At 52.4% G+C, this 22,563-nt stretch overlaps 1 protein-coding gene across 1 annotated transcript; it reads right to left on the bottom strand.

Annotated features, from left to right (window-relative positions):
* Positions 1 to 2,256: 2,256 nt before the first annotated feature.
* Positions 2,257 to 5,375, bottom strand: LOC130477119 (avidin-related protein 3-like). Its single transcript, XM_056849111.1, has 4 exons — positions 4,994 to 5,375; positions 4,714 to 4,947; positions 2,554 to 2,674; positions 2,257 to 2,290 (listed from the first exon to the last, which is right to left on the bottom strand). The coding sequence occupies exons 1-4, from the start codon at positions 5,373 to 5,375 to the stop codon at positions 2,257 to 2,259; spliced, it is 771 nt and encodes a 256-aa protein (XP_056705089.1).
* Between the last annotated feature and the right edge of the window lie 17,188 nt (positions 5,376 to 22,563).

Genomic DNA, 22,563 nt, shown 5'->3' with positions numbered 1-22,563 from the left:
TTACCTCAGTGTAGCAGCCTTAAAGGGATTAGCTTCTTTTAATCTCATCGTTCTATGTATGTTTGCACAAAGGATTCTGGCTATAAGAGGAATGTGCATTGTCTTCGCTATACCTTGATCTTGTTAATCATTAATCGTGGTATGCATTGCCTAAGTTCCATTCTATGACGATTAACTGACCTTTGCTATCCATTGTAATATTCCTTAATAAAACTGAGAGATCACTGGGGCAATTCAGATTGGTCTCGAGAACTCAAGACACTGTATGCGTCTTCCCTCAAAGCACCGTGCATGCTTTCCCCAAGGCACTTTCGGAGTGCTTTCCCTTCATATGGTAGATGAAGGGAATGCTGTAGATGTAGCATACCTTGATTTCAGTAAAGCCTTTGATAAAATCCCCCATGATCTTCTTAAAACAAAGCTAGTAAAATGTGGGCTGGACACTGCTACCATTAGGTGGATTGGTAATTGGTTGACCAACCGAACCCAAAGGGTGCTCATTAATGGCACAACCATCCTGGAGAGGAGTGGCCAGTGGAGTGCCACTGGGGTCTGTCCTGGGACCGGTACTATTTTATATTTTTATAAATGACTTGGATGATGGAATAGAGAGCATGCTAATTAAATTTGCAGATGACACCAAGTTAGGAGGGGTACTTAATACCCTGGAGGGTAGGGTCAGAGTTCAGAATGACCTCGATAGACTGGAGAGCTGGGCCATAAGCAATAAAATGGATTTCAATAGGGAGAAGTGTAAAGTACTTCACCTAGGCAGAAACAACATAAGGTACAGGATGGGAGAGAGTTGGCTTGACAACAGTACATGTGAAAAGGATCTGGGAGTCTTAGTGGACCACAAACTGAACATGCGTCAACAGTGTGATATGGCGGCTAAGAAGGCCAATGCAATTCTGGGCTGCATCAATAGGAGTATTGTGTCGAGATCAAGGGAAGTAATACTACCACTGTATTCTGCATTGGTCAGACCTCACTTGGAATACTGTGTCCAGTTTTGGGCTCCACAATTTAAGAAGGATGTTGACAAATTGGAGCGTGTCCAGAGGAGAGTGACCAGAATAGTCAGAGGTCTGGAATCCATGCCCTATGAGGAGAGACTTAGGGAGTTGGGTTTGTTTAGTTTGGAGAAGAGAAGGTTGAGGGGAGACATGATAGCCAGGCTTAAATATTTGAAGGGATGTCATGTTGATGAGGGAACTAGCTTGTTCTCTGTTGCTCCAGAGACTAGGACATGGAGTAATGGATTTAAACTAATAGAAAAGCAATTCCACCTAAACATTAGGAAGAACTTCCTGACGGTGAGGGCTGTTCGACGGTGGAATGTGCTGCCTCGGAGGGTGGTGGAGTCCCCGTCTTTGGAGGTCTTTAAGCAGAGGCTAGATGGCCATCTGTCGGGAGTGCTTTGATTGTGGGATTCTGCATGGTGGGGGGAGGGTTGGGGTCACTGGGTGTGTGTGGGGAGGTAGTTGTTAATTTGTTAATTTCCTGCATTGTTCAGGGGGTTGGACTAGATGACCCTGGTGGTCCCTTCCAACTCTATGATTCTAGGAGGCGGGAGAATGTGGGAGGGGGCTTTCAGGCCTTGGGGTGTGTGGGTTGTTGCAGGTGGTGTCACCCCACAGTTTACATGTCACTGGAAAAGGTGCCTGAAGGATCAAGGGGTTGGAACAGCTGCTGGGGGGGCCTTTTCTGTTAACAAAACTGTAGGGCGGATAGCTACTTGGAGCAGACTTCTAGTGAATCAGCCCCCCCCCTTGGCCCCACGGAGACTGGCAGCGGCTCTCCTGGGTCTCAGGCTGAGGCCCTTCCCATCACCTGTCCCTGTATCTGTTTTAGCTGTAGATGCTGGGGACGGAACCGGGACGGAACCGGATAAAGGATTGGGGGGGACAGGACAGTAGTTTCAGGGCAGAAAAGGAGATTTGTGGAAATCAACACACACACTCCAGCTGAAAGGATCTTGGGGGGGGGGCGGTCATGACAGGGAAAGGCATTGGCCATCTTGCCCTACCTGTGTGGCTGCGGGGGGAAGAGCTGGGACATCTTTGTGGCACAGGCGGGCTGGCTGTGGAGGCATTTCTTCTCCCTGTCTTTTAAACAGGCTCCCCACTAATGGAGCCCCCGCCCCGCACTTGCTGGCTGGGCCCAAGAAGACAGACAAGAGGAGATCAGGGCTGGAGGAGCTTTATTGGGCAAAATGCAGCAAGGGGGGGTGAGCAGGCGGCATCCTGGCCCCTCTCACTTAACTCGTGTGAAGATGTTCCTGCCGACCCTGCAGGGAAGCACAAAGGGGTCAGAGGCACAGCTGGCCTGCTCAGAGGTGGGGGGTCCTCAAAGAAAGACACACCTCTTCTGGCCTAAGGAGGCCCACTGCCCCACCCCTCAGGCATGTAGGGGGGGTTGGGGGTCCTTTTATCTTTCACAGAGGCCCCTTTTCCCAGCAGACTTCAGTCTCACAGATGGTGGGTGGCAGAGTCTGTGGCTGGCCTCCTTCCCGTGCCCCTGCAGGGGGGCTGCCTGGGTGGACCGTCTTACCGGGTTGCTTTCCAGTCATTGTCCCGAGTGTCGACCTGCTCACGCAGCAGCCAGGTGGTCTCCAGGGTCTCCTTCCCCTTGGGATCCACAAAGTGCTGGCCCACAAAGACGGCGGTGGAGTCTGCAGGGGGTGAGGAGACAGGGGGAACTGAGACAGGAGCGGGCTTCGTGTGGAAGGGGGGATAGCGTGTCGGGCTGGGGTCCGGGAGCCCAAAGACAAACCCCTGCTCTGCTTGTGGTGACCAGGTGTTTTGTGAAGATAAAATGGAGGTGAACGACGTTGGAGCCAGTTCTGCTGGGGGTCCCCACTGGGGAGAAAGGGGGGTATGAATGAAGTTGACTAATGCAAGAGTATCAGACTGCCGCCCCCTTCCCTGGCTACATGGTGAGTTGCCTGACGGAGGAGTCTGGGGTGTGTCCCTCAGGGGCAGTCCAAGGGTGGGGCCCCTCCCATGGCAAGGATAGAAGCGGGCAGCCTTTGGGGGCTGCTGGCCATCCATGTCGGTCTTCCAAGGCCGACACCAGCCCAAGCCGTCCGGAAACCAAGTGAGGCCCAGCGGGGATCTCTGAGCAGCGGAGTCTGTCTGCTCCGAGAGCCCCAGGACACCTTGGTCATGCACAGTAGTGGTCAGTTGGTTGGAAGGCCGGGTTTCAGATCTCCCCCGCCCCTCATCCTGAAACTGGTCTTGGGCCAGTCACTCGGGGTTATTATGAGGCTGAAATTGAGGCGTGTGGAACCAGGACTTCTGCCTGCCTGAGCCCTGTGAGGAAAGGTGAGCCAAAACCAGGACCCCGAGATATTGGTCTGGAGTTTTGCAGCCTCCAAACGCAGCCCCTGCAGAGGACAGCAGTCTAGCATGGCCGTTAATGGCTCATCGATGGGATCATGCTGCATGTCCCCGCCCCCAACTATGACCTTGATGGGGAGTGCCGGGCCAGCCCATCCAGCATCAATTGAACTCACCCCCACCCACACTCACTCCATGCCCTGGCAAGGGACTGGGGTCCCGGGCACAGAGCAGGCTGGAGTCTTGCTGGGCATTTCACCAGGGCAGTCAGTCGCCTCTTTCCTTGCCCCTCTGACTCAGCAGCTGGGCTGGCCCAGAGGCACCCTGGCGGAACAGGCCGCCCTCCCAAAGCAGGGCCCAGCGGCAGCAGCAGAGAAGATTCTGGGCGTGTGTGTGTGGGGGGTGGTCCTGCCCAATTTCACGTCCCTGGTCTAGTTGCGGTCAAAAATCAAGCCACCATTCCTCATCTCTTAATTTCTCATTCCTGTCTACACTCTTCTTCCTTCATTGTGTTTTCCTCTGTCCTCAAGATGCCTTCATTTCTCTCTCCCTGCTTCTAACCCCCCACTTATTGGTCAGTCTTGGCCACGGCTGCTTCTCATCCCTGGTTAGCAACTTAGAACATGCTTAACATGAGCAGAGCAACAAGCCCTGGTTAATATTATGAACAGAAGCAGGGGGCAGTTGACATGTCGCCCTCATCTAGCAAACTTGTAAAAAGATGCCTCATTCCACCCCCCCTTCCGTGCATGGTCATGGGGCGGCGGGGCGGCGGGTGTCAGTCTGCCTCGGTGGCTAAGGGCAGCGGGAAGTCCGAAGGCCGCCTCCCCTCTCTCCTTCTTCCTCTTTCGCTCTCCAGTCGCAGCTGACCTACGGCGGCCCCTGGTGGGGTTTCCGCGGGGGTGGGGGTGTCTGCCTCCGCCTGACGCCCCTGAGCCTCCTTGGAAGTCTCCCATCCGCATCCTCCCGGGGGGGGGGGCAGGGCTGAGAGTGCGTGGCTGGCCCAAGGACCCCAGCCAGCTTCCAGGGCCCCGGTGGCGCGAGCTTGGGCCCTGCTTTCCCCCGGTCCTCCTCCGACACCTTCGGCACCGCCCCCCCCCCCCGCAGGCTGCCTCTCCTCCCTCCCGCCTTCCACTGCAGGCAGCCTTTGAAGCGCCCGGGCCGGTGGGGCCTGGCGCCGCTGCAGGGCCTTCAGCTTCGCCCCCTGCGCCCAACGGCACCGTCTCTGTCCGAAATCGCGCCCGGGGCCCCCGGTTCTTCCCCATCCAGCACCGCGGCGGGGGGGGGAGGCTCCCCTGCCGGGCGTGCTCCCTGTCCCGGGGTGTGTGCCTACCCCATCGCAACCTCGGGGTGGGGGCGGCCGGGTGCCCACCTGAGAAGCTCCAGTTGACGGTGAAGCCGAAGGTGGGCTGCTGGTGGGCGCCGTCCAGGTGCTGGGCGCCGTAGAGGGGCGACTGGCGGATGGGCGCCTGGGAGGCGGCCACGGCGGTGGTGTAGGTGCCGCAGAAGGCGCCGGCGGCGTCGGGCGGCTGGATGACCATCTGCGAGCCCAGGTCGTTCTGCCACGTGCCCGACAGCTCGGCCTGCCGGGGCGAGGAAAGGCGCGCTCAGCCCGGGCAGGCGGGCGGGCGGGCGGCACGTCGTCCCGGGACGGGGGCCGCGGCAGACGCTCACCGGCGCCACCGCTCGGAAAGGGCGCTCGACGGGGCGGGGGGGGGTAGAATGGCCCTGGCTGCGGGGCCCGCCCCAGGCAGGGCAGGGCGGCGGGCTGGCCGCCCCGAAGGGGAGCCCCTCGAGGCCGCCAGCCGGGGAGAAGCGCCCGCGGGGGCTGGCGGGCTGCTGCGGCGGCCGCCCCTCTACCCCCCCCCCACGCCCCCGGCCAGGGAAACGAAACCGGGCCGGCCCTGCGCGCGATCCTCTGGCCCCTACCTGGCGCTGCTGTCCGGCCGCCGCCGCCACCACGGGCAGGAGGCGCCCGCCGGAGAAGATGGAGCAGAGGAGGGCCAGCGGCGACGTCAGGGACGGGCGCTCCATGCTGGCTGGCTGGCCACCCCCGCCGCCCCACCGCGCCCTCTTATAGGCGCCCCCCCCCCGACGGCCTCGGCCTTCGCCTTTCCGGCGCGCTTCTGGGAACCCGGCCGCCTTCCCGGAGCCGGAAAGCGAAAGCGGCCCCGCGCGGACCGACCGTGGCGCGCGTCACGCAGGCAGACGCGTGTCCCCCGTCCGCACGGGCAGAAAGGGCGCGCCCGCAGATCCGGACAGCAGCCAGGGGGCCCTGGGCACCGGCCCTCCCCCCCCCCCCCCACGGCCTGTCTCCCGGCTCTGACCGCCAGGACCCAGCGGGGAGTCCCTCTCTCAGCCCCAGGGATAGGCTCCCTGCTCTGGGGCGGGAGTGACAGACAGGTCGCAGGGAGGAACGGAGATGATGACCCCGGGGGAAAGGCGCCCGGGTCCTGAGAGGGGAATGGCCCGTCCCCAGGAACACCCGGGCTGGGGGGCGGCAGGGCCCCCAGAGGGTCGTGCCTAGCGGTAAACCCCAACCGAAAGCAGACCTGAAAGTCGCCGTTTGCGCAGTATTCAGGTGTCGGTCTTGCCAAATACCAACACCTGGGAATAAAGCCCATCCCCCAATCAGCCCCATAGGGATTTGGCTTTTTTGCCTTCAGCTTTCCCCAGGCCTTTCTCCTTGGGATTTTTTTTAATGAGCTCTGTGGGAGTCATTCTTGGAGCTAGAGTTCCCACATTTTCAGGATAGTTTCAAGGGACTCTCCTTGCATCTGCCCCAAGGTTTTGTGATGCTTGGGTCAGGGGGTCCGATTTTATGGGGTCCTGAAGGAGTTGACCCCCTTCTCCATAGAGAAGCAGTGTAAACTTTACCATGCTTCTCTATGAAGGGGGGGGGGGGGGCAAAGGGTTTCTCACTCTGCCTGCTGTCTTTTTCTTCTTCATTCCTCTCATATCTTCCTCTTTCATTTTTCTCCTCTGAGGAATCAATAGTGCATGCGTTAGGCTGAGAGAGAAGTGAGCAAAGTGTTCTGGGTTTTGCATGAGTGGCGCATGGCCATTTGGCTCATGCGTATACTTGTTCACCTGTCTTTTTGTTTGTTTTCTGTTGTATTTTGTATGGGTCATGTGTTTCATGCTCTTCGTTTTATGTTTTAGAATTATTATTTACCTAATTAGTTAAGTTGGGAGGGAAGGCAGCACGGTAGAGCCAGATCTCGTCAGATCTCCCAAATTCACACCGTAGCTTCAAGAGATTCTCCTTGCAAAAATCCCAAAGTTTGGTGAAGATTGGAACAGAGGGTTCGATTTTATGGGGTCCAGAAGGGGTCGCCCCCTCCTCCATAGAGAAGCAAATGCTTCTCAATGGATGAAAGGGTTGACCCCTTTCAGAGCCCATAAAATCAGACCCCCTGTCCCAAACTTTACCAAGCTTTGGGGTTTATGAAAGGAGAGTCCCTTGAAGCTATGCTGCAAATTTGGTGATTCTACCTCCAAAAATGTCCCACAGGAGAATTTTAAAAGTACTTACTTTTCACAGTCTGTAATGGCTGCATCTGTCCCAAGAGTTGTGGGAAACTGAGCTTCCCCACAATTCTTGGGTGAGAAAGCAGGCGGACATTACAAACTGTGAAAAGTGAGTACTTTTAAAATTCTCCCGAGGGAGCATTTTTTGAGTTAGTCACCAAATTCACAGCGTAGCTTTAAGGGACTCTCCTTGTATGAACACCAAAGTTTGGTAAAGTTTGGGACAGAGGGTCCAATTTTATGGGCTCTGGAAGGGGTCAACCCTTTCATCCATTGAGAACCATTTGCTTCTCTGTGGAAGAGGGGGGCGACCCCTTCTGGATCCTATAAAACCGAACCCCCTAAGTAAGTGAAATATGAGCAGCCAGTGTAATACAGAGACAAAAAATGCAATCTTGGGGTATATAAACGGAGGCATAACATCCAAATCGCAAGATGTCATCATTCTGCTGTACACTGCATTGGTTAGGCCGCACCTTGAGTATTGTGAACATAGAACATAAGAAAAGCCCTGCTGGATCAGATCAAGGCCCATCAAGTCCAGCAGTATGTCCTCACAGTGGCCAACCAAGTGCCTCTAGGAAGCCCCCAAACAAGACCGCAGCAGCATTGTCCTGCCTGTTTTCCACAGCACCTAAGATAATAGGCATGCTCCTCTGATCCTGGAGAGAACAGGTATATGCATCATGACTAGTATCCATTTTAACTAGTAGCCATGAATACCCCTTTCCTCCATGAACATGTCCACTCCCCTCTTAAAGCCCTCCAAGTTGGCAGCCATCACCACATCCTGGGGCAGGGAGTTCCACAATTTAACTATGCGTTGTGTGAAAAAATACTTCCTTTTATCTGTTTTGAATCTCTCGCCATCCAGCTTCAACAGATGACCCCGCATTCAAGTATTATGGGAGGAGAAAAATGTCTCCCTGTCCACTCTCTCCAAACCATGCATAATTTTATAGACCTCTATCATGTCTCCCCTTAGCCACCTTCTTTCCAAGCTAAACAGCCCTAAGCATTTTAACCGCTCCTCATAGGGCAGTTGCTCTAGTTCCCTGATCATCTTGGTTGCTCTTTTCTGTACCTTCTCAAGCTCTGCAATATCCTTTTTTAGGTGTAGTGACCAGAACTGTACACAGTATTCCAAGTATGGTTTCACCATAGATTTGTACAAGGGCAGTATGATATCAGCAGTTTTATTCTCAATTCCTCATCTAATTATGGCCAGCCTTTTTTTACAGCAGTCGCACACTGGGTTGACATCTTCATCGAGCAATCCACTTCCACCCCAAGATCCCTTTCTTGGTCTGTCCCAATATGTATCACTTTACACTTGCTCACATTGAATCTCATTTGCCAGTTTAATGCCCATTCTTCCAGTTCGTAGAGATCCTCTTGGAGCTCTTCAGTCCAATTTTGTTTTGTGTGTGTGTTAAGTGCCGTCAAGTCGCTTCCGACTCATGGCGACCCTATGAATGAAAGTCCTCCAAAATGTCCTATCTTTGCCTTGCTCAGATCTTGCAAATTGAAGGCTGTGGCTTCCTTTATTGAGTCAATCCATCTCTTGTTGGGTCTTCCTCTTTTCCTGCTGCCCTCAACTTTTCCTATCATGACGGTCTTTTCCAGTGACTCTTGTCGTCTCATGACGTGACCAAAATACGACAGCTTCAGTTTAGTCATTTTAGCTTCTAGGGTCAGTTCAGGCTTGATTTGATCTAGAACCCACTGATTTGTTTTTTTGGCAGTCCACGGAATCCGTAACACTCTTCTCCAACACCTCATTTCAAAGGAATCTATTTTCTTCCTATCAGCTTTCTTCACTGTCCAGCTTTCACACCCATACATAGTAATAGGGAATTTTGTTTTAACCACCCTAAATAATTTGGTGTCATCTGCAAACTTGGCTACTTCGCTGTTCAACCCCAACTCCAGGTCACTGATGAACAGGTTGAAAAGCTCCAGTCCCAACACAGATCCCTGAGGGACCCCACTGCTCACATCCCTCCATTGTGAGAACTGACCATTGATTCCTACTCTCTGTTTCCTATTTTTCAGCCAGCTCTCAATCCAGAAGAGGACTTGTCCTCTTATCCCATGACTATGAAGTTTGCTTAGCAGTCTTTGGTGGGGGACTTTGTCAAAAGCCTTTTGGAAATCCAAATACACAATGTCCACAGTGTGCAGTTCTGGAGGCCTCACTTCAGAAAGGATGAGGACAGAATGGAGCGGGTTCAGAGGAGAGTGATGAAGATGATCAGGGGTCTGGAGACCGTCCTATGAGGAAAGGCTGGAGAAGAGGAGATTGAGGGGGAATTTGATTGCTCTCTTGAAGTATTTGAAGGGCTGTCACTTAGAGGAGGGCAGGGAGCTGTTCCTGTTGGCAGCAGAGGATAGGACTCACAAGAATGGGTTTAAATTTCAGGAGGAATGGTACCGGCTGGATATCAGGGAAAAACTTTTTTCAGTTGTTCAACAGTGGAATGGGCTGCCTAGGGAGGTGGTGATCTCCCTCTCTCTGCAGGTCTTCAAGCAGAAGCTGGACAAGCACTTGCCAGAGATGCTGTAGGCTGATCCTGCATTAAGCAAGGGGTTGGGCTAGATGGCCTCTATGGACCCTTCCAACTCTATGATTCTATGTCATCGTCTCCCCCTCCTCCCAACTTTAGTTGACTTTTCCGATAAGTCAACTCCCGTCTGTAAGGAGAGCCCTGGTTTTTTTAAAAGAGAAAACAAAGGCTAGGTAGCCGTCCTCCCCTTCCCCTACCCGCGCCCCCAGATTGCCTGGCCGTGGCTCTTGCTCACATCACTGAGCTGCATTAAACCCACAGGAAAGGCCAAATATAAAGGTTTTAAATGAATGAATTAACAATCATAAATGAATTAACAATCATACACAAAAACTGGGAGCTCTGGGGAAGGGATGCTGGCTCCTTTTAAGTGATGGAAACCAACGTGGGGTTGTGCCGCTTTCCAAGAGGATCCTTCTTAGTAACAGTGCAGCAAACAAGGATCTGTGTAAATGGGAGTCTGCATGGTGTCGTGGTTAGAGGTTTGGACTGGGAGACCCGGATTCAAATTCCCACTCTGCCATGGAAACTTGCTGGATGACCTTGGGACAGACGTATTCTCTCAGCATAAACTACCTCACAGGGTTGTTGTGAGGATCAGATGGAGGAGAAGGGAATGATGTCAGCTGCTTGGGGTCCCCTGTGGTATAAATGAAGTAAAATAGATACACATAAAATGATGGACATGGGAGCAGAACTCCTAGGATCCAATTTTCTCAGTTGGGACCCCAAATCGCCTGGCACTGGCCAGGAAGGAGACCCAGCGGGTAGTAGGGGGACACAGAGCCAGTGCAGAAGCTGATGGAGCCCATTGTCTGATTCAGTATAGCTATAGCAATATATCTGCTGTGTCCCCAAGGGCTGTCAAGTCACACCTGACCTATATGGTGACCCCCTTGTGGGGTTTTCAAGGCAAGAGACATTCAAAGGCTGTTTGCCATTGCCGGCCTCAGCATAGCAACCTTGGACTTCCATGGAGGTCCCCAATCCAAATATTCGCCAGGGTCGACCCAGCTTCGCTTCTGAGATCTGTTGAGATCAGGCCAGCCTGGGCCATCCAGGTCAGGGCAATATACCTGCTACTGATAATCTTTTTAAAAAACAACCTGGGCAAAAGTCTGCTGGTGGGAGGGGGAATCAGGGAGAAAATCTCTGTGGAGAGACTCTGAGTCCTTGTTCCAAAGACCTCTACACTCCCAGTGGCAATGAGAGGGACACAGGGAATTTCCCCCCCCCGGCCCCCACCTCATGCAATGCAGAGGCAGCCTCTGTGTGAGGGACTGCTCTGTTCTGTTTCTGAACCGCCCGTACAAGCGGTGGGTCAGACCTGTTTTAGTAGAATGGTTCAGGCTTTGGCTGGACTGTTACCCGTATAGGCCCCTGCTGGAATGTCCCGCTCGCTTTCCTTTCCTCATTCCCTCCCCCCTCTGACCTTGGCTTTCGCAGGCTTGAGTTAACGAGCTTCCCTGATGTCTTTGATGTCTATTCAGTAGCTTAGCCCAGTGCTGTTATCACTTGGTTCCCAAAACATGTAACCGACGTCTGCAATGTAGAAATGTTTATAATCTGACTCTTTTGTAATAGCAAGCACTTGCAGCTTTGACCGTGTAGGCCCTGACCATACCTGATGCTTTCCAATAAACTTACCTGCTTCTGAATGGTCGTCTGAGTGAGTGATTTTATGGAAATAGCCCAGGGAGGTTGGAGAACCTTACATTAAGCTGCAAGTCATTTGCCCCAGTTCCTGCTCCTGTACCACTTTTGGACAGCTATGGCAGGCGATGGGGATGACAAGAAGGACGAGGACAGCACTGTACCGACGAATCCCAATCCTAACCCTTCGGAAGGGAAGTCGACTGGGAAGATGCCCAGTGGAGCCGACTCTGGATCGGGTTTGGGTACGAAACCCAGGACTACCCGGTTGAACACCTGGTTTGAGTCCCCTCGTAGTTGGTCGCTCCCGAGGGACGAGACGCGGCCTCGGAGGACTGCAGTTCCCGGGGTCGGATTCGAGGACGATCCGGCCCAGAAGGAAGCCCTCCTGCTTCACCAGATGGAAGAGGAACGCCAGCAGTGGCAGGTAGAACGGCAGGACGTGCTTGAACGGATGGATGCCATGAACGCCGTAATGCTGGCCTTAGCCCAAACGCTGGATGACTTGCGGGTGAATCCGCCGCAGCAGCCTGCAGCGCCGGTGGGAGGTGGACAACCCGTACAGCCTGCGGCTCCCATGCCGCCAGCCCGCCCTGCTCCGCCGGCACGCCGGGACTTAAAAATCACGTATGATGGGTTGAGTGACCAGTTGACGTTTTTTATGGTTCAAGTGGATATTTTTATGTGAGAGCAAGCTAGGACCTTTACCTCGAATGAGTCTCGGGTCCAGTATATTGCTTCCTTACTACAGGGTGAGGCGGCCGCCTGGATGGTGCTGCAGTACGAACTCCGCTCCCCTGTCCTGCGAAGTCTCGATGACTTCATGATAGCTCCGACATCGGTTTGAGGACCCACACTTGGGCGAGAGAGCCAAGACTGCCTTGCTACAATTGCGCCAAGGGACTAAGTCGGTGGCGCAATATGCAAGCGAATTTCAATCACTCTCGAGCAAGATTTTGGACTGGAGTGAGGCTACCAGGGTGCAGTATTTCCATGAGGGTTTGAACCCGGAATTGCAACACTGGGCTTTTATGCAAGGTAACCCTCCTGATGTGGAAGGTTGGGTCCGGCATGCAGCCGACATCGAGAATCGAAAGCAGCTACTACTTTTATCCAGACAACGTACGGGTTGAGAGACCAAAGTCCGTGGAGACAGGCCAGGCGGTCCGAAGGACTCTCGCTTCCCCTCGGGGGGAGGACCGTCGGTAGCTGAGCGCCGCAAATGCTTTGAGAGCGGGGCCTGTCTCGTTTGCAGAGGTAAGGGACACTTTGCTTCTCAGTGCCCTTCCAGGCCCGGACGCCCGGGACCACCCCGGCCGGCAATGGCCAAACTGGAGAAAGCACCCGCTGAGGGACAACCTCGCCGCCGCAGCGGTGCACCTGGCAGACGGAGTACTGCTTCGGCCCTTCAAGTGCAATCCGACCCTGGAGTGTTGAAAGCTACTGGCCCATTGGGGCCACGGATTACAAATGAAACCTTGGGCTCATCGGAGCCACGGATTACAAATCTCGAGTTGACCTCCTCCAGCGACGAGGAGGAATGGGACCCGACGGCAAAAAACGCCGCCGGTCTGCTGTAAAAGGGGCTCCTCAGCAGACCGCTCCGGACCCTGTGCAAGGAGCTCCAATTATGGTAAGCGAACAGGAGGACAATGTATATGTGAAGGTTGCCCTTACATTGCCTAAAGGGGGACCTGTAATAAAAGTAACAGCCCTCGTTGCTTCAGGCTATTGTCGCACCCTGATAAGTGAGAAAGTCGCCCAACAACTGCGGGTGAAAAGGGTGCAGTTGCCTGAACCCATACGATTCTCCCAGATGGACGGTAGTGACTTTAGAGGGGGCCCAGTCACTCACCGCACGGCCGCGGTGGTGATGGGCATGGGGGAACATTGGGAACGGCTTCATTTCACCATTGCCCCCATCAACACGCCCGTGATTTTGGGTACGAACTGGTTGCTGGGACATAACCCCTCCATAGATTGGGTAGAACGAACCCTCACTTTCCCTCAGACCCTGTGTGAGCATCACGACAAGGAAAGGGTGCTCAAAAACCAGGCGGCTGCCTTAGTTGAGGCACCGCCAATAGAGACTTTCAACCCACAGCTCCCCAAAGAGTATGCTCAGTTTACCAATGTGTTCGATGTACGAGAGTGTGATGAATTGCCCCCTCACTGGGAGACCGATTGCGCCATTGAAGTGGTGAGGGACGGCAAACTGTCTAAAGGAAAGATTTACCCGATGAGTCCTAATGAAAAAGCTGTCTTACGGGACTATTTGGACACTAATTTGGCACGGGGTTTCATTCGCCCCTCCAAGGCACCGTATTTGGCTCCCGCCTTTTTTGTAAAAAAGAAAACGGGAGATTTAAGACTGTGTATTGATTTTCACAGACTGAATGCAGTCACTCAGTCTAATGCCTACCCCCTCCCTCTCATTCCAGACCTGCTCGCACAATTGAAGGAGGGCCGGATTTTCACTAAACTGGACTTAGTGGAAGCCTACCATCGCATCCGAATAAGGGAAGGGGACGAACCAAAAACCCCCTTTTCTTGCTGTTTTGGAATGTTTGAATATTTAGTGATGCCTTTCGGACTTACGGGGGCTCCGAGTGTGTTCATGCAGTTAATTAATGAAGTTGTGAGGGCCATGTGAGGGCTACATGATTTGTTATTCCGTGGAGTTGTTGTTTATTTGGATGATATCCTCATTTATACAAAAACAATGGAAGAACACATACAGTTGGTACGAGAAGTGCTGCAACGGTTGCGCGCTCACAAACTGTTTGCCAAAGTTTCAAAATGTGACTTTCACCGACCCTCCATTACCTTTTTGGGTATGTCATTTCGCACCAAGGGTTAGAGATGGATCCCGACAAGGTTCGGGCAGTGGTCGAGTGGGACCCCCACACCACGCGTAGGCAGTTACGGCAATTTCTGGGTTTTGCAAACTTTTATCGGAACTTTATTTCGAACTTTGCTCAGGTGGCGCTCCCTCTAACCTCGCTGTTGTGCACGAAAGGGAAGGGAGCGGCAGCCACATTGCCGTCTACAAAACTGCAATGGACTTCTGCCTGTCAGCAGGCGTTTGAGACACTCAAGCGATTGTGTACTTCTGAACCCGTTCTCACTCACCCTGACTGTGAGAAACCTTTCATAGTTCAAGTGAATGCTTCCGATGTTGCCATGGGGGGAGCCCTGCTACAATGGGATGAGAGCGGCCACTTGAAACCATGTGCTTATTTTTTGAAAAAGTTCTCCCAATCAGAAATCAACTGGGCTATATGGGAGAAGGAAGCAGCGGCGGTTAAACACACTCTCACCATTTGGAGACATTTCCTGGAAGGGGTGGAGGTTCCCTTTGAGGTCTGGAGCGATCACAAAAATCTAGAAGCCTTAAAAGGGACTAGAAAGCTGATGGCAAAACAGGTTCGCTGGGCGCAGTTTTTTTGCCAAGTTCCGGTTTGTCCTTAAACATGTGCCTGGCAAGGACAATGCTTTGGCGGACGCCTTGTCCCGACTTCCCCAATATCGGAATGACTTTGACCGACCCATTGAGTCCCTGTTCACTCCGGAACAGAGGGTGGAAGTGCCAGGACTGTCAGTAACCACCCGGTCCCAAACTCGCGCTAATGACTCTGCTCCTCTTCGAGGAGTACCAGAGACTTTTCAGCTGAGGCTTAAAGAAGCCTCACAGTTGGAGGAAGAGAAACAAAGCCTTCCCCCAAACCTTACTCGACAAGGGACTTTTTGGTTCCAGGGAAATAGACTATATGTACCAGAGACTCTTAGAAAGGAGGTGTTGGGAATGGTACATGGGGCCAAACTAGCAGGACATTTTGGGTTTGTCAAATCCTTGCATTTGCTGCGACATCAATTTTGGTGGCCAGGTATGAGGGCCGATGTTGAATTTTTTGTGCGCAGCTGTCCCACCTGCGCCACTGCAAAGAAATGTATGGGGAAGCCACCAGGCCTTTTAAAACCACTGGAAACCCCAACCATGCCTTGGGAAGTAATTGCCATGGACTTTATCACTGATTTGCCCCCAAGCCGGGGTAAACCGTTTTGTGGGTGATTACTGACTTATTTTCGAAACAGGTTCATTTTGTTCCTTGTGCTGGGTTGCCTTCGGCTCAAAAACTGGCACGGTTGTTTATTAATCACGTGGTAAAACATCATTCGGTTCCACGGAAGGTCCTCTCCGACAGGGGGCCCCAATTCGTGGCCAAATTTTGGAGAGCCTTTCTGAAAATAATGGGAGTGAAGGAGCAGGGCCTGTCTTCTGCTTACCACCCTCAAACTGATGGCCAGACTGAACGTGTAAATGCTGTAGTGGAATGTTATTTACGGTGTTATGTGAACTACCACCAGGACAACTGGGTGGAATTGCTGCCCTTTGCTGAATATGCCTACAATAACGCCCCTCATTCCTCCACAGGTTTCAGTCCTTTCCAAGTGGTGTATGGGAAGGAATTTGGACCGTTTGGGTCTACTACCGTTACCCCGGAGTTGGAGGGTGTGCAGGGGGTTCAAGATTGGGTGCAAGTGGTACAAACGACTTGGCCCTGGCTTCAGAAGAATTTGGAGCGGGCAAAACGCAAATACAAGGATCAAGCAGATAAACCGATCCCCCGGGTGGGAACTTAAAGTGGGCGATCAGGTTTATCTCTCTACCAAGAATCTACGATCGCTGCGTCCCTGTAAAAAGCTCAGTGACAAGTATGTGGGTCCTTACCCTATTACTCCGGTTATTAATGACGTCACAGTTGAGCTGGCTCTCCCTAAATCACTACGAGGGTTACATCCGGTGTTTCATATTAGCCTGCTCAAACCCTACACTGCAGCCCCCCAGTTCCATCCCCAACCCAAACCAGAGGTTCCTACAGTTGTGGGGGGAGAGGTGCACCTCGAAGTTTCTAAAGTGTTGGATTCTAAACTGAAAAAAGGGAAATTGTTCTACTTAGTTCGCTGGAAACATCTAAGTCCCGCCCAGGACGAATGGGTGGCGGCCCCTCATGTAGCGGCTCCCCGATTGGTGCAAGAGTTTCATGCCGCTTATCCCCATAAGCCGTGTCCCATCGAGGCGGGAGTAGGGGGGCCTTAAGGGGGGCAGAATGTGAGGGACTGTTCTGTTCTGTTTCTGAACCGCCCGTACAAGCGGTGGGTCAGACCTGTTTTAGTAGAATGGTTCAGGCTTTGGCTGGACTGTTACCCGTATAGGCCCCTGCTGGAATGTCCCGCTCGCTTTCCTTTCCTCATTCCCTCCCCCCTCTGACCTTGGCTTTCGCAGGCTTGAGTTAACGAGCTTCCCTGATGTCTTTGATGTCTATTCAGTAGCTTAGCCCAGTGCTGTTATCACTTGGTTCCCAAAACATGTAACCGACGTCTGCAATGTAGAAATGTTTATAATCTGACTCTTTTGTAAAAGCAAGCACTTGCAGCTTTGACCGTGTAGGCCCTGACCATACCTGATGCTTTCCAATAAACTTACCTGCTTCTGAATGGTCGTCTGAGTGAGTGATTTTATGGAAATAGCCCAGGGAGGTTGGAGAACCTTACACTCTGGACCCTGCTGAGCATCTGGCTGCCTGTCCAGGCCTCCCCCAGCTTTCCCCCTCTGCTGTGCCCAAAACAAGAGAAGCGGAGGTCGCCACCTCCCATCTTCGATGAGACGTCCTCCCCAGGAGATTACTCTGATTTCTTCCAATGAAGCAACCCTCCATGGAGAGGGTGCTCCTCAGCATTTGGGGCAGCCGCCACAAAGGCCTTGCCTCCTGGGGCACCCTGATCAGGCATCCTCACGTTTTGGGGCTCTGAGCACAGGCGCCATGGCTGGAGTAACAACAGGAACGGCAAGGAGTTCCGTGGAGAGTCTGTCTTCTCTTCTAGGCCCGAGCTCAGCACCACCCTTGGACTTCTCAGTCTCCTTCCTTTTGGTTTCGACAGGCAGGGTGTCATTTCCAGCAACGGAGCAGTTGGGTTTTGACCTTGCAATAGGCTTGAATCAGGGAGCCCTGGACAGGGTGCTGTGGGGGAAGGGAGGCCGGGGTGTGTGTGTGTTGAAACTCTGGGCACCTCCTGCCAGTAAATGAGGCCCGGGATGGGGACAAACAGGAAGCGCTCTTTCGGGTGTGGGGGGGCATCTGGGGGCAACAAAACACATCCTCTTTTCAGAAGTCTGCTCTGCTGCCACCTCTGAAGCTAGGAGACTTCAGAGCACAATCTTTTACAAAACTTCCCTGAGAGTAAGCCCAATTAAATGGACTTGAGTAGGATTCTGAGTAGACATGCTTAGGACTGCTCTCAGGTCTGCAGGAGATCTCTTTATAAGCCAAAGCCAAATATAAAAACACCATGAGAGCCCTGCTGGATCGGACCAGTGAGGGAGGGGGCCCATTGAGTCCAGCATCCCGCCTCACACAGTGGCCAGGTCTGAAGGTCCAGCAACAGGGCATCGGGGCCGAGGCCTGCCCCCCCCCCCATGTTGCCTCCTGGTGCTGGAAGTCAGAGGGTGACAGCCTTGGTATGTGAAGGTTCCCTTTAGTCCCCACAGCTAGCAGCCACTGAGAGAGCCCCCTCTTCCATGAATCCGTCTATGCTTGGAACCAACACTATATCCTCTGGCAACAAATTCCACATTTTAATCACTTGTTGGGTAAAGGAGTATTTCCTTTTGTCTGTCCTGAATCTGCCGCCCATCAACTGCATTGAGGGCCCTCAAGTTCTGGGAGAGGGAGAAAAAGTTCTCTCTGTCCCCTCTTTGTCTGGTAGTGGGAAGTGCTGTGACACTGCAGCCAACCCTGGACTTCCTTGCGGGGGGGGGGCTCCCATCCAAGTACTAACCAGACCTGACCCTGCTTAGCTTCTGAGATCTGATGAGGTCGGGCTCTCCTGGGCCAGCCAGGTCAGGGCACTCTTGCTTTACTCCATGCCTAATTCCATACACCTCAGACATGTCCCCTCTTAATGGTCTCCTTTCAGACTGAAAAGTCCCCAGACCCTCCAGCCTTTCAGGGAAGTGGCTCCAAACCTCATAGTCATCTTTGTTGCCCTCTGCTTCACCTTTTCTCAGCACTGCAAGGTCCTTTGGGAGACAGGGGTTGGAGCCCCCTCCCTGGGAGGAAAGGCTGGAGGGTCCGGGGCATTCCCACCTAGAAACAAAAGATGGCTAAGTGGAGGTCGTGGTGGCGGAGGCTTATCAGGGCCATTGCACTGGGTGGAGAAAGTGGATAGAGAAACTCCTCCATAACACCAGAACTCAGGGAGGGGGAGACCCAATGAAGTTGAAGGCCAACAGATTAAGGACAGACAACAGGAAATATTTCTTTACTCAATTAGTAATTAAACTGTAGATTTCACTGCCAGTATCTCATATGTATGGGGCATTCATACCCCCCCCTCCCCAATGCAACAGCCAGCAGGCCCTGAATGTCGCTGTGATGGAATCTCTCTTTAAGTAGAGGCCGTCTTCCAGCACATCTGTAAAGTATGTATTACCTTAGTGATTTCCTTGCACTCAGTCACTGTGTTGTCTTCACTTGCAGGCTGGTTCTGTTTCGTAGACTTCCATGCTGAGGCTTTCAAAGATGCCAATAAAGTAAGTTGTTTTATTTGGTGGTATTTTGTGAATTCCTTTGAGGCCTTTATTTGAGGTCAGGACATTACATGGTGTCAGCAGTGGGGAACTGATTGTTTTTTCAACCTCCACTTGTTTCGGAAGGCAGTTTGCCTGAAAAGTGGAAGTGTTGGGAGCAAGGTTGCAGATTATATCCTACAGCAACTGGGGGATACTGCAGCTGGCCCCAGTCTTTGAGAGATGTCCCTCCTGCAGCAAAGCCATTGCCTGTGAAGGATTCTTCATGTTGTGAAGACGGTGTGATGGGCAAACTGAGCAAAATGGAAAATTACTGAAGAATTGGGAGGGGGCCTGCAGGGGGAGAGCAAAGCCAAGTCAGGCAAGACAAGGAAGGGGCGAAGAGTAAGCTGTGTGTGCAAGATGTGATAAAGGAAGGGTGCTGGGTGTAACAAACAAAATGTAAATGAAGGCTTGAAGTAGAGGCTGCCATGTAACCAATGAGATGTAACCAAACAGGTTGCCAATCTCCCAGACTGGTAATGGCAACCCCAGCAGATGCGTGCCTCTGCCTTTCCCGACCAAGCGGCAAGCCCAAGTCGCCGTGGAAAGGACGCCTCTTCATCCCGTGAAACCGGCAGTCAAGGAACAACGGCCAGGTCATCACCTCCAGTAATCTCATTACCCCGCCCCCAGTAAAGAGTATATCTTTTGGTCCCTGCAGTCTATACGTGACCGTAGGTATTCCCCTTTCATACTTGCGGTCACTCTGTCGGAGTAGGCAGCCATGCTCGAACACGCAGGGGACCCCCCCGCCCCCTATTTATTCCTGTTAGTCCACGGAACCCAGGACAACTCCACTTCAGGACAGGTGAAGTATTACCCCCATCTTCAAAGGGCCTGCCACATTGGCAGCTGTCTCTATACTCCTCTCTTTGATTCTTAGGCTCTGTGTTGTGGTGTACATGTGATTTGAGTGCTTGTGCACATACTATTAAGAAGTAAATCTTTGAAACTAAATCCATTTACTCCGCTTTATTCTTTGTATCACGGTTTGGACTCCCGTAGACACAGGTTAGATCCTGCAGGTTATGCCCATAGCCGGTTATTGATTCGCTATTCCCCAAATAAATATCATAACCGAGCAATTTGGCTAACAGAGATGCTTAGTGAAATGTCATGTAACCAATGAATTGCTTGGATTAGAAATGTATCCATGTAAGGGCCAATGCCCTAAATGTTGAAGGGCGAGGTCAGCAGTAAAAAAGTGTATAAAAGGCTATGACTGAGTTTGATCGGGGCCCAGTTTTGTTGGTTGCTAAACCTGCTGGGCCTTGCAGCTGCAATAAACTGCTTTCTCGGACTCTGGTCTTTTGGGTCTCTCTGTTCCAGCCCCGTTTTGCTGCAACTAGGGCTGTCAATTCGGTTCGGCCCGAACTGAAAATCAGCCGAATTTCCCTTGATTCGGCGGTTTTTAGTTCGGACGGATCCGAACTCAAAACTGGCGGGCAACCGGGGGGGCCGAATTCAGCGAGTTCGGGAGTTCGGCGAATAAATTCGGCCAATTCGGCCGTCAGTAAGCAGCATAACCGTCAGTAAGCAGCATTCTCCTCCCCCGGCCAATCGGTGGCCAAGCTGGGTCTTCTTCTGGCCAATCAGTCAGGATTGAGTGCTGGAGGAATCAGCTGATGTGCGGCCGGCCGGGGAAAGAGAGAGAGAGAGGGAAATCCTCATGTGTGTGTGAGGTGGTGCTTGTGCACATTCGCTCCTTTCCGTGGCTGCAGGGGGCGCATTTTTTGGGGTACCGACCCCAAACTTTCAGGGGATATTCAGACAGGTTTTTTTAAGAGACCACCCAAGTTTTGTAAACATTGGGTCAGGGGGTCCCGAGATATGGGCTCCCCCCCTTTTTTCTTTCCATGGCTGCAGAGGGCGCATTTTTGGGTGTGCCGACCCCAAACTTTCAGCGGAGCATCAGACTAGGCTTCTTAAGATACCCCCCAAGTTTTGTAAACATTGGGTCAGGGCCCCCCGAGATATGGGCTCCACCCCTTTTTCCTCTCCCCCCTTTTCCATTTTCGTGGCTGCAGGGGGCGCTTTTTTGGGGGTTCAGCCCCCAAACTTTTGTCATAGCTTCAGAGAATCCCTCTTAAGAGACCACCCAAGTTTTGTAAAGATGGGTTCAGTGGGGGCTGAAATATTGGCTCCCCCCCTTTTCTCTTTCCATGGCTGCAGGGGGCGCATTTTTGGGTGTGCCGATCCCAGACTTTCGGCGGAGCTTCAGTCAAGGCTTTTTAAGAGACCACCCAAGTTTTGTAAACATTGGGTCAGGGCCCCCCGAGATATGGGCTTTCCCCTTTCCCCTATTGGGATGAATGGATCACCCTCGAGAGATGCATACATATGGATCTTATATTGGATACAAATGGAATCATATTGGATTACCCAGCCTCCCAGCCCCTCCTGCTGGAACAGAAGACAGCCACAGTAAGACCCCTTTGGGGGCTTTAATCTATATTTTTTCTTTTCTGTGTGTGTGTGTGTGGGGGGAAAGCAGAGTCTGTGTGTGTGTGTGTGGGAAGGGAGCAGTTTCTGTGGGTGGGGGGGGGAAGCCAAAGGGGGCTTTTGCCGGTTCTGCCTGGGGTGTGTGTTCCCCCTCCAGTCTCTCTCTCCCTGGTTTGAGGGGGGGCTTCATTTTTATTCTTCAGGTTTTTCCTCATTCATAAGATCAGTTAGGTTATTGATGCTTGCTCAAAACTGGTTTTCAAATGGTGACTTAAAGAATGCATCTGCCTGGTCCCAAGTCCAATGCAAAAGGAGACATTCCACCCCCTCCTGCTCATTATGCATAGCTAGCTGCCTCTGTCCCTTTCCATGGTATGCAAACTCCCAGGTGTCATGTGTTGCTATGCACTGTTGCAAAGGTTTTGCATTGCGTGCTTGTGTTGCTTTGCAGTTGTATTGTTTTGCAAAATTCTTCACACCTGCCCCGCCCTTTGCATATTTGTAAAGGGGTTGCTCTGCAGTTGTGTTGCTTTGCAAAGTTCTTAGCACCTGCCCCGCCCTTGCTCTCATCAGCTGTTTGTCGGGCCGGGAGCTTTGTGCGTGGGCGGCAAGCTCTGCGGAGAGATCCACATTAAGGGTGGGGGGGACCCCTTTCAGGGCCCATATCTCAGCCCCCCCTGACCCAATCTTTACAAAACTTGGGGAGTCTTTCAATATACGTCCTTTGAAGCTCTGCTGAAAGTTTGGGACCTCTAAGCCCAAAAATGCCCCCCCAGAGCCGCGGAAAGGCGCGGTTGTGTTTTTAATGGCTTTATTCGGCCGAATTTTTTTCCCCAACTTTGAATTCCCGCCGAATTGAACGGATCCAAAGTGGGGGAGTTCGGACTTCGGCACGTACCGAAGCCACAAGGGCCAAATTCGGCCGAATCCGAACTGTACCGAATTTTTTTTTTTTTTGACAGCCCTAGCTGCAACAATGGCATTCTTCATGTGGGTGAAAGGAGAATTATTCGTTTGTCCCAACGGTGAAATATTCTTTTCAACTTCATCATTCGCATCAGGGTATGCAGAGAAATAAGGCCTAGAGCAAGAGGGTTAATGTATTGGCCTGGTGTAACAATATAGAGTGATTGGAAACTGTTCTGTGTGTGCGTGTCTTGCACCTAAAAATTGAAGAGAGCCACCTATACCATGATGTTTTAATAGCGCAGGGTACCCACAATCAAATGGGATGGCTGAAAGAGCAATTTTGTTCCATGAAACAGCTTATTAGGAAGGTGCGGGGGGGGGTTGTGGGAATATTGCCCCCCAAAAAACAAAACCATTACTGGAATGTCGTATTCACCAGCTTAATTGTTGATGGACAGAATGTTAAGAAGCAAACTGCCAGTGACCA

The sequence above is a fragment of the Euleptes europaea genome, chromosome 4, assembly GCF_029931775.1.
Source record: "Euleptes europaea isolate rEulEur1 chromosome 4, rEulEur1.hap1, whole genome shotgun sequence".
In the NCBI taxonomy this organism is placed as follows: Eukaryota; Metazoa; Chordata; class Lepidosauria; order Squamata; family Sphaerodactylidae; genus Euleptes; species Euleptes europaea.
Note: the sequence above shows the minus strand (reverse complement) of the source record. Positions and strands in the feature narration are given on the sequence as shown.

Bases quoted from the DNA above. Each gene is read 5' to 3' on its own strand.
- LOC130477119 (XM_056849111.1), bottom strand. From the start codon at position 5,375: ATGGAGCGCCCGTCCCTGACGTCGCCGCTGGCCCTCCTCTGCTCCATC. The intron at 4,948-4,993 runs GTCCCGGGACGA...GCCCGGGCTGAG, and splicing joins GAGCGTCTGCCGCGGCCCCC to CGCGCCTTTCCTCGCCCCGG. The intron at 2,291-2,553 runs GTAAGACGGTCC...GCTTCCCTGCAG, and splicing joins AATGACTGGAAAGCAACCCG to GGTCGGCAGGAACATCTTCA.